Genomic DNA, 13,698 nt, shown 5'->3' with positions numbered 1-13,698 from the left:
TGGACTGCATAAATGAGAGATTCTTGGGGTCATCCATAAAAAATGATAGAATAATTGTTAAAAAAATGTGTATTTTGTCTAGTCACAGAAAATACAATGTTATGATGCTTCCATCCTCATATTTTCTGTGTTTTAACCTAGAAATAAAAGGAAGGAGAACAGGAGAACAATATGAGAAGGCAATCTAGGATGATATGCAGAGAGATTTTAATAATGTGTTGTAGAATGCTTGCTTGATGATAATGTGTTAGTCTGGCTTTTCTTAGAAGTTTGCCTCAATCATTATTATTTATATAACTCTGTTTTTCTTTATGAATATGAAATCTTTTCAGGTAGCCTCATGTGCTATACTGTGTGTGTTTCTATTTGTTTCACAAGCCTTATGCAAGAATTAAAAACTCATCAGTTCCCTAAAGCCTCTTCTAAAGAAAGGCGTGAGCTAACAGGAGCAGGTTGTGACAGGTTCTAACTGCATTTCTGCTGAATGACATGCTGGTCAGCTGCTTCATTAACCTGGAACATCAGAGGATCTGCTGGTGGAAATGCTCTTTGATACGTCATTGGATTATTTGGCTAACAGATTTTATTTTCAATAAATGCATTGATAACATAGATCCTGACTTTTTGTAGCAACAACATTCCTTTTTTTTCCAGATGATTTGATACCTCTAAGACCCAAGTGCAGGGAAAACTTTAAGAGACCATAAAGATAGACCAGGCTTTAGCATAACATCATTTTCATAAATCTACATAGGAAGTCTCATTTCCATTTTCTTGCTTTAGGAATCAGTTTTATACAAAAACAGTGGTGAAGTGTAGAGAAACCTCAGGCAAGAGAAAAAAAATATTTTGGATATTTTAGATACTTTAATATTTATATTTGGATTTTTGTATTGTGGGTCTCTTTTTTGTTTGTTTGGGGTTTTTTGAGGGAGATGAAGAATCCTGTCACTATAATTAATAAAGTCTTTAAGAATCAAAGCTTTGCATTATTCCTTCCCTTTTTCTTTATAAGATCAATATATCAATCCTAAATCTGCCACAGAGAAAGAGACCAAGTCTATCAAGATTTTAGGCTTATATATCACTCAGTAGTTTAACTCCCTATATTCTTTCGTTCTTTTGTATTTCAAGACTGCATTAACATCTGCTGTGGCAGCATTTTGATTACCTGTATTTTTTCCATGGAGATGATCTCTGGGAAATGTCACTGTGTGTTCAAGAAAACTAACATCTCCTCTGAAGTTACAGGGATAGCACAAGTGTCACATCAGGTTCAATTAGAGATGAGCAGATAATGAAAACCCCAACATCTGGCTGCATTTGCTCTACTCCAGTATTCAGTGTTTTTAATCTCAGCAGACTCACAGGCTTAAAACATTTTAAAAGGCTTGTGGAAATATTCTTCCCAACTTTTAGATTTCATTTTATTAATGTCTCTTCTCAATATACATCATGAAAACTTTTGCAATCTCATTATTGTATATAGGTTCAGCTGTTTCTTAACTTACTTTTAGGAAGGGCTGGCATTCTATTCAAAGCACTATAAAGGTTTTCTTTTTGAAGAAAATTCTGATTGAAAAAATTAAAGACTATAGCCAGTTTGGGAAAAACATCAGAAGAAATGATTAGGTGTGAGAAATAAAAACCATTTTCATTTATATGCCCAAAGCAGTGAGGAATTGTTGTTTTGTTGTTTTTTGGGGGTGGTTTTAATATGTGGTAAGGAGAAGACAATGAGAAAGACATAAACTGAAAGAAGAAACGATTTTGTCTTGCAATGCAAGATTTATGGGAACATTTCAGAAGATTAAAGCTGATCTTCAGTCAGTCATAGTGGAAACTAAGTCACATTAGACAGCTCATTTACTGTCATATGCCTATGGCTTTACACACATATCTTCAGTATCCTTATATGTATCTGCCCTCAGTTTGAACTGCTTGATTCAGCATTCACACAGCGAGGCAGAATATTCTCACAGGCCTGCTGTGCAATTCATGGCATATGTGACTTTAAATGATGTCCTTGTGAATGAAAACTAATCTGAATGCAACTGAGAGCCGAGGTTTGAGGTTGTTAGAAGTCTCAAACAGGTATAAAGAACTCCCTTCTTATGAAAGAGCTTGCCATATATTTAGTTTTTAAAGGGCATTGATAGATCTGAATACATAAGACTATACCTATATAAGGAGAAATCAGGAAAAAGCCCAGCATCCTTTCATTGCATTACTTTTTTTTTCTCTGCTCAGATTTACTCTGAGGAATCTCAGAGTTCTCAGTATCAATATTCATCTGGACATTGACTGGGTAGATTAATGTTTCAAGACTGCAGCTTCAGGCTGGACATAATTAATTTTATTGCAATCCACTGTAGACTACTGCTACTGCGTTTTCTTTTACAGACATTTCTATTATACAAAGAAACCAAAAGTATATATCAAATATACTAAATATATGCCAAAAGTTACATCAGAGTTTTTTAAGGTGCTGTGATTATCAACTAGAGTACTTCAGTTTTTCCTTCTAGTATTATTACTTATGATTCCTGAATATGGCCATCAATATCAGTTTTTCATAATTGAGGACTTTTCAATGACAGTGCTTTATTTTCAGAGCCCTCTTATGAAGCAGACATTTTAACATAGCAATCTAAACCCAAATCCATTGTTTTACTCTAGCTCAAACCTTCTCCACTGATGTTGGCATAAGCTAATCATGCTTGACAATACTTGAGTAAATGCTGAATAAATGGAAGGGTGAGTGCAGCCAGGCCCAGGACAACTCTGAGTGTGTCGAGCAGGCAGCAGTTCCAGGCACTGCCACAGAATTATGAAATTATTTGGGTTGGAAGAGACTTCAGACATTATCTGGTTTCAATCCTTCTGCCATGCACAGGGTCACCTTTCACTAGATCAGGTTGCTCAGAGCCCCATCCAGCCTGGCCTTGAACACTTCCAGGGGTGGGGCATCCATGGATTCCGTGGGCAACTTGTTCACCTTTATAGTCAGTCAGACCTCCTCGATATTCTCCTCAGATATCCCTCCCCTGACAGAAGTACCTTGTCTTCATAATTATCTGCCTATGACAATATTGGCACAACAAATGTTGGAGAAAAAGAAACACAAGCTCAGTAAATTAGCAAGAAAGTACATGGGAATGTGAAATTCTTTTATGTTTCTAAACACAAACTGAGAGATGGAGTCTTTTTGAACAGTGGGTTGAATTCAAAGCAACAGCATAGGCTTCATGAAAAGAGCTCCATGTCTCTGATGTCCTTTGATTTCAAAGTGTAATATTTTCCATTTGCATAGCAATGAATTCTTCCCCTATTTAATCCTGTGCTATAGTTACAATATCTTCCAGGGACATGTCAGTCATTTTTTTCTAAAAATGCTCTAAGTTCATAAACATAAGAGGTTTAATCTCATTGCATTATCTCAAATCTCAGAAAGATCAGAAGGAATTTCATCCTCAAAATGTAGTTTTTACTTCAATAAAACATTTGAACCAGAAATGTTCTAAAATATATATAACTCAGACTGGACAAGTAAGGCAACTATTCCTGTGATTTTTTTTGCCTGGGATGAAATGTCCAGACAATAAACTGGCTTTCTAATTTGCAGACAATTCCACAAAGCCCTGTCGTCCTCTAAGAAATTAAAACCTTTTGTAGTTATTTTCAAGGGAGAATCTGAGATCACTTCATAAAAGAGACATAAACCTAGATCTTTGAAATTAGAATTTTTCTGTTATAAAGCTCGTGCATTTTGAGGCAGCTCCATTTTGATGTCCAGATTAGTGCTATTTTGATATACAGGTTGAATTAAGGTTTCTTCATTCCTAACAGTTGGCTGGCCTCTCCAAATATCAGTGTTTTGCACAGAGCAAGTGTATGAATGTGTCCTGAGACCATGTTCATCTAAAGCAGCAGCGTAGGAAGAGGAGTATGGAAGTCAGTGGCTGATGTAAAAATATTATCTTCTGGCCAGTTTCCAGCGGGGTGACTGATTGTGGTGGCTTTCACTTTCATTACCACAAGACAAATTGTTCAATATGTTTTAAATGTGCATCCAATCTGATAGACTTGGAATGTGAATTTAGTCACTTTTTCTCTGGGCAGGATCAATATGTCTGCAGCTGACTGGTATCTCTAAAGTTGTATATTAATTTTTAATAAATCTTCAGAATTGGTTACTTCACCTTTCAATTTTTTTTTCAACTTTAGTTTACTTCAAGTTTGGCACATATTTTTTTCAAACCATTCATCAGTGATGGTCCAGAAATCAAACATAAGATGAGCTGTAAACTTGATTTATGATCAAACAGCTTTCCTTTAAAAGGCACTGACCTATAAGTCCCCCCTGTTTTTAAAGAGGAATATACCAATTCTGATTAACTATGTCTGGGATAATATTCTGAATGAATATATCTGGGATAATTACTCTGGAGGGTGGGGGTGGGGTGAGGGTGGTGAAAAACGAAAGAAAAAAAGGGAAAAAATGGGAAGAAAAGAGAAAGAAAAAAACAAGAGGGAGGAAGGGAGAAGTGAATCCATGCATCAGTAGATAATAATATCCAGGAACTAAGATTCTTGCCAAGAGACTTGAGAATTCCCTCATGCAAGAATAGGAATCTGAGCACTCTGTTCCTCCTGTATGACAGCCATGTTGCTAAGTAGTACCTGGTGGGAAGAGGATCTTCTCTTTATATTTTTAGACATAGTCAAAAGGATTTTTGTTCTTTGCATACAATACAGAACAGGAAGTGCTTTCAAATTGTGGATTTTTTTTTTAGTAAATGAAAATTATTGCCTTCCTGCATCTATTTATAAAGAAAGAATAAAAGGAATTTAACTTATTTAAGAGACCAGATGTAGTTGTGAGTTTTATAAATTTCATTAGATTCTTGCTATTTAATAAAAATTTAGGAAGAAAGGATAAAATTATACTTTTGCTGTTTAATTTAGTAGATAACTGTGGCTCAATATACCTGCCTGAAAATAATACTGATTTTGAATAGCCTCAAACATAGCCTAGTTAAGAAATCATTCCCCATGATTTTAAGGATATGAAAAAGCTGATAGATCTACTCCAGAGTTTCTAAACTAAAAGAGGATTGCAGTAACTGTGTGTTGCCCATCATCTGTGTTGCTGTCTGTGGAGAGTGTACACTCGAGAGGTGTAGAGACAGCTAGAGAAATTCCCACCTCTGCATCAGTCCAGTGGAATCAATATGCTAGAAGGTACTTACATACATTTTCAGGCTAAGAAGTGGATCAAATAACAGACAATAAAGACTGATTGACTGAGGAAAAGTTTCAGATCACTGTGGAAAATTTGATATTTTAAGCACATATAGTCATTAAAATTCTTTTCCTTGCCTACATAACTCATATTCACAGAATTTCCCTACAGTCTGAAGCTCCAGAATGTGGAGTACCCAAGGATACTTTTACTTTTCTGGACAGGTGAAAGAGTTGGCCCTGGGAAATGTGATTGCTTATAGGACAGACACACAACAGTGTGATCTTGGTAGACATCTAAGGGAATGTAATACTGGGATACTTCCCCAGTTTAGAGCTTTTAATGTTGTGTTGTTGTACTAAATATTAACTCTTACTGGCTACAAACATTGGTAACTATCCCTTTAAAATAAGCACATGACAAAATTAACTATCGTATCTTTCACTGTTGATTAGGGGGGGTTGTACTCCTGGGGGATGGGACAGAGTGCACTCTCAGCAAAATGGGAGGAATGGGTGACAAAGTAGGGAACAGAGATGCTCCTTCAGGAATCCTTGAAAAGTTGGCGAAAATCGTGGATTCTAACAAAGGCAAAGGCAACATCTTGGACTGGAAGCAGAATAGTCCCGTGCAGCAGAGCAGAACCTGGGACTGACTGAGTAGGAGGAACCTTTGCATGAGTGGTCCTGTCAGCCCAGGTGGACAATAAGTGGAGCATGATTTGATGAAGCCCAGCTGCACAGCTCTTGGCAGGAATTTAGCCAGAATGTCCAGGAGGGTGATCCTTCCCAGTTCTGTAGTGTCTGTGAGGCCACACTTGGGACACTGACAAATTTTCAGGTCTTTGCTGCTCAGAAAGACAGATGTACTGAACCAAGGCCAGTGCATGGCCACTGGGTGGTGTGCAGCTGGAACACCCAAAGTGGTGAAATCTGCATCCACAGAGATGTTCAAAATGGGACTGGGTGAGGTCCTGACAACCTGCTCTATTGGATCTGCTTCCAGCAGGAGGTTGGATCACTCAGCTTCCAAAGGATCTTTCCAGCCTACGTGCTCCTGTGATTCTGATACATCAGTTATGTGTCTAATTTATTATTTTCAGAAGAATTTTATTTGTTAAATTATGTATTAAATCTCATAAATTAAACTGGGCATAAATTTTATAATAACTTCTTACTTCTTTTGAATGATGATTTATCTCCACACATCCTGGGCCTATTCATTTAAAAGTAGAAAGCTTCTTAGAGGTCTTAGATACAGGATCATAAAAGTAATGTTCATCTTTGCTTAAACTGATAAAAATGCTGGTTTCTAATCTACTTATTCATTGCATTCAGATTAACTCCACAAGTTACTATATCTTTACTTACAATGAGGGAACTTTCCTCACAGTTTCAAAACAGATTTAGAACAACAGTGACTCAGAAGACATTATCTGATGAATAATAATTGAGTTGAGAATGACAGAAATACAAAATTAAATTTAAATTCATAATGGATGTTTAAAAAATGGCAATGTGCTGATGAATTATGAGCCTTTACAGAGAAGTTAAGAAATGGGAATGACTAATTTTACAGTTTAAGAAGAAAATATATTTTGAATCCTTTTCCTTTCCACCCACTTTAGCCTCTATGAAAAAAAAAAAAAAAAAAAAAAAAAAAAAAAAAAATGTCAAAAAATATAAAAAAATTAACATTGGTTTGCATAAAAGTAGCAAGCCAGGGATGATGCCAAAAATCTTTCACAACTACAGCTCTCTCCAAAGCCTGTAGTGCAGAATGATTTCCCATAGAGACTAGGAGCTGCAAGGAGAATGAACTGAGAGAAGGTTTGTGGACCAAATACACTTGTTTTACCATTCCACTGAATTTTGATTCATTACTAGGTCTGATGGGTTAACACCTCTGATACCGAGTGGGTTTATGCTTTTATCATATAAAGGATAATCTCTGTAAAGCAGAAATATGAATTGACAATGGTTCCATTCTGTAATTGTTGCAAAGTTGAAATTAATGCTGTACCATTTAAAGAATGTTGATAATTTACTAAAAGACCAGAGGAAACAGAGTGAAGAGAATGCAAATAAACTTCTCCTGACAGGAGATGAGTGTGTTTAGTAGATGAAGCCCATACACATATGGGTATGTGTGTGTGTCAGTAAGAAAAGGAGCATTGATTTTGACAAGTTGAAGGGAACAAATATTCTAGAGCTATATCAAAATGTCAAATGTATTTTAAATCTGCGACAGCCCATAATCTGTGTAAAAAACTGAAGTATGAATTGATGCTGAAAAGGAGAATATCAAAATGTTGCAGGTGACTAGAAAAGTTGGAAATTTCCCATGAATATTTACTATCAGTATTAAAGGACAAAAAAAATCATTCTTTTTTTTATATGACATGCACTCATCTGTCAGACACAGTAAAGAGTACACTTGCTAACAACAACAAAAGTAGTAATAATCAATGTCACTTCTATGAATTAAACAGACAGATTTAGTAGAATATTTAGTAGAATAGCATGTTTTATATATATGCATGGTTTGAACACACTTGGGCAACCTTCAGACGGTTTGTGACCACTACAAAACCCTTTCCATTCCATTATTGCATAAGTCTACTCATATTATTTCAGGGTAGACCAAAATGGAAAAGGAAATCAGTCATATTAGGAATCTTGACATTATTTCATTATATCCAGTCCTTGGATTTTGAAAACTTAGCCTTTTTCTTGTACTCTACTTTGCAAGGTTTCAAATTTTCAAATAAAATTTTCATCAAATATTCAAAGTTGTTTTTCAGTAATTTAGTTTATGTTATATCCTTTAATGACAATACCTTATAGAAAAGTAATTAAATATCACAACAAACTATGAAATTCTGGATAATATTTACAAAAAGAGAAAATTGCAATGTCGGTACATTTTTGTTTGGATTTGTTTGTTTTGGAGAGATTGGTTTGGTTTTTTTTGGTTTTTGATTTTTTTGGGTTTTTTGGTTGGTTGGTTGGTTGTTTTGGGGGTTTTTGTTGGTTTTGTTTTCTTGCTTGGTTGTTTTGGGTTTTTTTATGTGGGAGTTTAAAGAGATTACTTCTTTAATACAAGGGCCTTAAATTTTGGTGCTATATTTACTGTCTGAGCAAAAACATTTGCCACTGTTGAAGGCATGAACATTATTGAAACATAAGAAAAACCAAAGCCTTCTAGAAATAATAGGTATAAAACCAAGTCTCAGTCTACCCAATAATAATCAGAACACTACATATGTGAATTTCTTTCTTTTCTAGCACCACTAACAGATAAACCACCAAAGCTTTTACACCCCTTGGAGAGTAAGCTAACAGTTCAGGAGACCCAGTTAGGTAAGTAGAAAACATAACCTCTGTTCAAGTTGTTTGAAGGAATTTGATGTGTTAATGTGTGATGGTAATCTGATGGCATGTTGACATGAATAATTTAATTGAAAAGATATTAAACAAATGTTGATTCCATGCAGAGATATATGATATATCATCTACAAAATTGTTGTTAACAAAAAAAAAATCTTAATAATTAATACTGAATGCTAAGATTTTGGTTGCTGATACTAGGCTTTGTCTTGAAAGTCAACAGTTACAAGAATATCTGAACTATTCTTTCTAAACTTTCCCTTTTCTGTATATTTATGCATACTTACTGTGGGATTCATTGGGATTTTGTGATTTAAGTCCTGCTTGGAAGACTTCTGTGTTTTGTTGACTGCTTACAGAATTGCAAAGATATTCTATAACTGCAAAGGTTGTGCTGGGCAAATAATCCAGCAAACAGTAGTGTTATCCTAACAGCATCTGATCATTCTGAATGCATGGATATTTATGTATAGATGAATGAAGAGAAATTTATGCATGATGAAAGCATTTTGTTTCACTTTTTCTAGTCTAGTAGGTGGTGGGTATAATTGGTCACCTTAGTGTCCTACTGCTGCAGAGGTAATGAAGTCTCCAAAACTGAGTGCATGAGTTGCCAGATATAGCAATTTACCTCTTTTGTGGATTGTCAATGAGGGCAACTTGTAAGAAACAAACAGTAGGTTACACTGGAATTATGCTTTGGTGTCAGAACAGTAAACTATTGATAGATTTTCTGGTTTGTTGGCTACCGGAGAAAATGGAAACCAATCTGGTGGAAACAAATCTCATAGAAAAAATATATATAAACCTCATAGAAAAAAATAGTGCAAGCAAACTTCAGTACATTCTGCAACACAACATCAGAGAAAGCAGAAGGCTTGCAAATTAATTCTGACAGTCATTGGCAGGGCATTTTATGGTGATTACCAGATTATTGCTAGTAGTGGCCAGAGAACAACTCAACTTTTCTTTGATATTAGTAAACAATATCTTTGAATGGTTCAGACTATCCAGGTAAATTTCTGATATGCTGATATACAGGTTTTTTTTAGCACTTACTATATAGAAAAGAAGACATGTAGCATGTTTCCTTCTAGAGCTACTTTCTATTGTTCTGAAGGTACTGTTTCTGATACACTGACTCAGAAAATCTTTCCTGTATGTCAGGTCTAAATGATCTTACGTTGTTTGAACACAAGACTACGGAACAGAGAACAAAGTGACTGCACATTTGTTTTTTAACTAATATTGCTTACTGAGATATTTTTCGTGGAAAAAAAAAAAAAGGAAAACCAAAACCAAAAGGCAGAACCTTTCTGGGCTTTGATGTTGCTTTATGGTGAGACTATTTCAAGAAACGTGTAATTGTTAATGGACAGATAGAGGATTTTTGTCTATGAATTTTAGAATTAATCTCAGTTTTGATTTCTTAAAAAATAATTTGAAAATGACTGGGTTTGAAAAAGACACTTTTCAGAAAACAAAATAATTGTTAGTGAATATAAAACGTCACTTTCAGATACAGATGGGAATGTCTGACCATAAATTAATGTGGTTACAATACTTAGCCTTATATCAAGAAGCTACAAGAATATATTAATTTATTGTTTAAAAGCCCATGAAAAACCTGTGAGAACTGGAACAAATGAAAAAAATTGATAGTTCCCTAACATGAAAACTGTTTTTCTGCTCTTAGATTTAATGCCTTGGTCCTGCTGGTTAACCTTCAAAAGGTCTATGTTTCCCTGGGGAAAGCCAGGGTTCTATTCTGGTGGTCACTTCATACCATGCAAAAGATGTGGAATATTTAATGATGGAGCAATGCCAAAGTTCACTTAGGTAGCTGTTGAAGCCAGGAGAATCCTACTCAGTTGAGACTTGGGGTGACCCTATTTTGTGACCAGTCTAGACACTGCCAGAAAATGTTACTCCTACAGAATGTATTTGCAATGGCGTGTTTGTCCCTTTCGTGGAAAATAAAAGAGTTGGTGGATGCTGGAGAAGTGGAACGGGTGGTATTCCCATTCCCAAAGAGAAGACAGAGCAAGGAACAAGGAGCTTAGGGCAGTCCAGGATTTCTTTAGCAGGTCACCAGTTGCAGGGAAGCTGGAGCAATCCCTGCTCTCCTCCCACATTTCTGTCCTCACCTTGCAGTCCTCCAGCTGGAGCTGGAAATGAAACGGGTTACATGTGTCAGGGAATGTTCTGGGAGGTCACACCTACCTTACAGGGATGTGTGTAACTCCAGGTGCACACGATGTACTGAAAATTCAGTAGTGATGGTTCACCTCCAAATCCTCCCCTGCTGGCAGGCCCCTGCGCTGGGAACACTTGTGAGGAGGACCTCAGTAACACCAGTGCATTTAAATCGAGGTGTAGCTAACTCCCAAGACAAATCTAAGAATAAGTATCTTATTCATTTGACTCCAGCACTGCTGGCTGACACAGATATGAGACACAGAGGCTTCCTCTATACACAGCAATTTAAACTAATATCATGGGACCACAACCTATTGTGTTATTATCTTACTTGACTTCCATAAAACAACACCGGACCAGGATGTGACTGCAGGAAGGAGTTTCTCTAGGAGGTGACTGATATGGCATAAGTCAGATTTGCTAAGGCAAAAGGTGAGAAACTGGGTTTGGAGAATCTGCACACCTCAATCCTAGGAACCCACAGGCTCCCGTCACACTCAGGTCATCAAAAATTGTTTGAGAAAAAGGTGTCATGGTATTCAGCTGGTATTTGGGACTCTGTTAAACATGGATGCACTGCAACCAGCAACTTTAGAGATGCAAAAATTATAGAGTATAAAAATATATAAGATTATGTATTTAGATATTGCATCAGAAATATTTTTATTAGACTGAATAATAACCAGAAATTCACAAGATAGACGTGCAGGATAAAAATTGAAGGAGATAATTTTTCAAAGGCTTTTCATAAAAAATAACATGGGAAAGCTAAGGAATGAAACACAAAAATCTAGATGAGGAAAGAAAGATTAGTTTTGGAATTTATGTTTTTTGTTTGTTACTTCACTTCCAAATTTGCAATCAATTACTTAATCCTGTTGCAAGGATAAGAAATGCTAATTAGATTTAAGCTTTTCTCCTGTGAAGAGGGCTTTTAGGCAGATATGTGACCTCACTACAAACTACTTCTCTGGAAACAGCATCTCCAGATAAATTATGTTAAATACACTCTTCAAAAGATTGTGCCCTGCAAAGGTTGGTGATGTAAGAAGAGGAAGAGTGTTTTCAGCTCTGAGCTGCTCTGTGCTTTGGTAGCAGCACAGGCCAGGGAGAGAAAAGTTGGCAATGCAGGGGGGGAAGGCATAGGAGTGAGAAACATAATGACCAAGGAACTGCATTCTACAATATCCTCCTTCTTACCTTCAACAAGCTGAGCAAATCAAGTGTACAAATCCCTGATGAGGCTCCTTTGTTATAATGAAAACACAAACCTGAAAACACAAACACAGACCTGCTCAGGAAGGAATTCATTAGCGTTGTTCCTTATATATCAGAAATCCTAAAACTTTGGGTAACTATATTTTTAATTATAGAGTCATGTAGATGTTATATATTTATGATAGAAATATATCATATCCATTATGTGTAAATTTATTTTTAAAATTGCATTCTGGGATTTTTTTATTGGTAAATTCTGGGTCTTTTGAGTTTCATCTTTCAGGTTAGAGTGTTTTTCACACCAACACTGTCCACTATGTCCCGACCAAGGAAACAATGAATATTATTAACCTGACTCAAAAAAGTCTGATTTTAGTAACCAGTTGGTTCATGTCATGTTACTAAAGAAGACAAATGTAATTCCACATCTGTCCGTAATGGATCTGGATTAAAAAATTACTGAACATGCAATAACATTTTAAACACCTCACAGGCTAATTAGCCTCTGTCCTCCCCACTTTTTCACTGTGTCTCCTGATTTTGCATAGGGCTGTAATTTGACATGCCAAAATTCACCCAGAAAAAGAAAGCTATTGTTGAATTTGTTTTGGCTACACAGGCTTAATGTTAGAGAAGATAAAAAAACAAACAAAAAATGAAACAAAACCAAACAAACAAACCAAAAAAAATTAAAAAAACCCAAGAAACAGACCAAAAGACCCCATTCAAACCCCCCAAAAAACCCAAAAAACCAACCAAACAAAAAATATAAGGAATTAAGTATTGCCAGCACTATATGATAAAAATATATTTTACTTATCAAGAACCCAGACACTTTCTCTGTCAGCTGAATAAAGTGAATTTTCCTGAATTGTATCCAGCCCAAAATGTTACTTGTGACCAAATGCACAATCAATACCTGTCCTGTTTTTATATAGGACATTATTTTGATAAAATTAAATTAACTATTACATAGTGAATTGGGGATTTCTTCTTTCTCACCCTTTGCTGCACAGATTTGAGAAAAAAAACTATTGAACTACTTTTAGTATATTATTTCCACAGTAGAAGAAAAAATCTCCCCATCAGGGACAGATGAATGTTGGTTCATTTACAGCACTGTTATCATAAAAATCTTCCACCAAAATTGACCTTGTTAATGATAAAAGCCGTCCCTAACTAGGTTAATGAGAAGATGTATAAATAAATTAACTAAAGTGATATGCAATAACTAGTAATCAGTGACTCCTTTCAGGATGAAAATTGAATGGAAAAAATATTGAGAATTTTAAGTTTTATTTCTACAGATTGCATGTAACTGGTCAATTCACTCTGCAATATGAACATATTTTTTCATTATATGAAGAATTTGAAGTTTATTTGATTATATCAACTGTCTTTAAACAAAATTGAACCTTTTTTGTGATCATGTGTTTCAACTGGACACTTGCTCTTTGATATATTCTATGATGAGATTAACATAATATGGGCAACAGCTTCACATGGGAATAATTAAAACTGCAAATTCATAATTTACTTCTTCAGTACCAACTAATATTTTTTTTTCTGTTTATCTAAAAGCTTGGATTATCGTTTCAAAATACAACTTCGAGTGTTTTGAAAAAAATATGAAAAATAAAAAAGTTT

At 35.4% G+C, this 13,698-nt stretch overlaps 1 protein-coding gene across 1 annotated transcript in view; it reads left to right on the top strand.

The window, feature by feature from the left end:
- IL1RAPL1 (interleukin 1 receptor accessory protein like 1) overlaps positions 1-13,698 on the top strand; it is a 663,496-nt gene that overhangs the window by 497,299 nt on the left and 152,499 nt on the right. Inside the window, exon 6 of the mRNA XM_058829526.1 lies at positions 8,533-8,607. Within this exon, the coding sequence (XP_058685509.1) occupies positions 8,533-8,607 (75 nt within the window). The remainder of the gene's footprint in view (positions 1-8,532; positions 8,608-13,698) is intronic.

This window comes from Poecile atricapillus, chromosome 1, assembly GCF_030490865.1.
Source record: "Poecile atricapillus isolate bPoeAtr1 chromosome 1, bPoeAtr1.hap1, whole genome shotgun sequence".
Classification (NCBI taxonomy): domain Eukaryota; kingdom Metazoa; phylum Chordata; class Aves; order Passeriformes; family Paridae; genus Poecile; species Poecile atricapillus.
The sequence above is the reverse complement of the archived record's forward strand: the minus strand, read 5'-3'. Positions and strand labels throughout refer to the sequence as shown.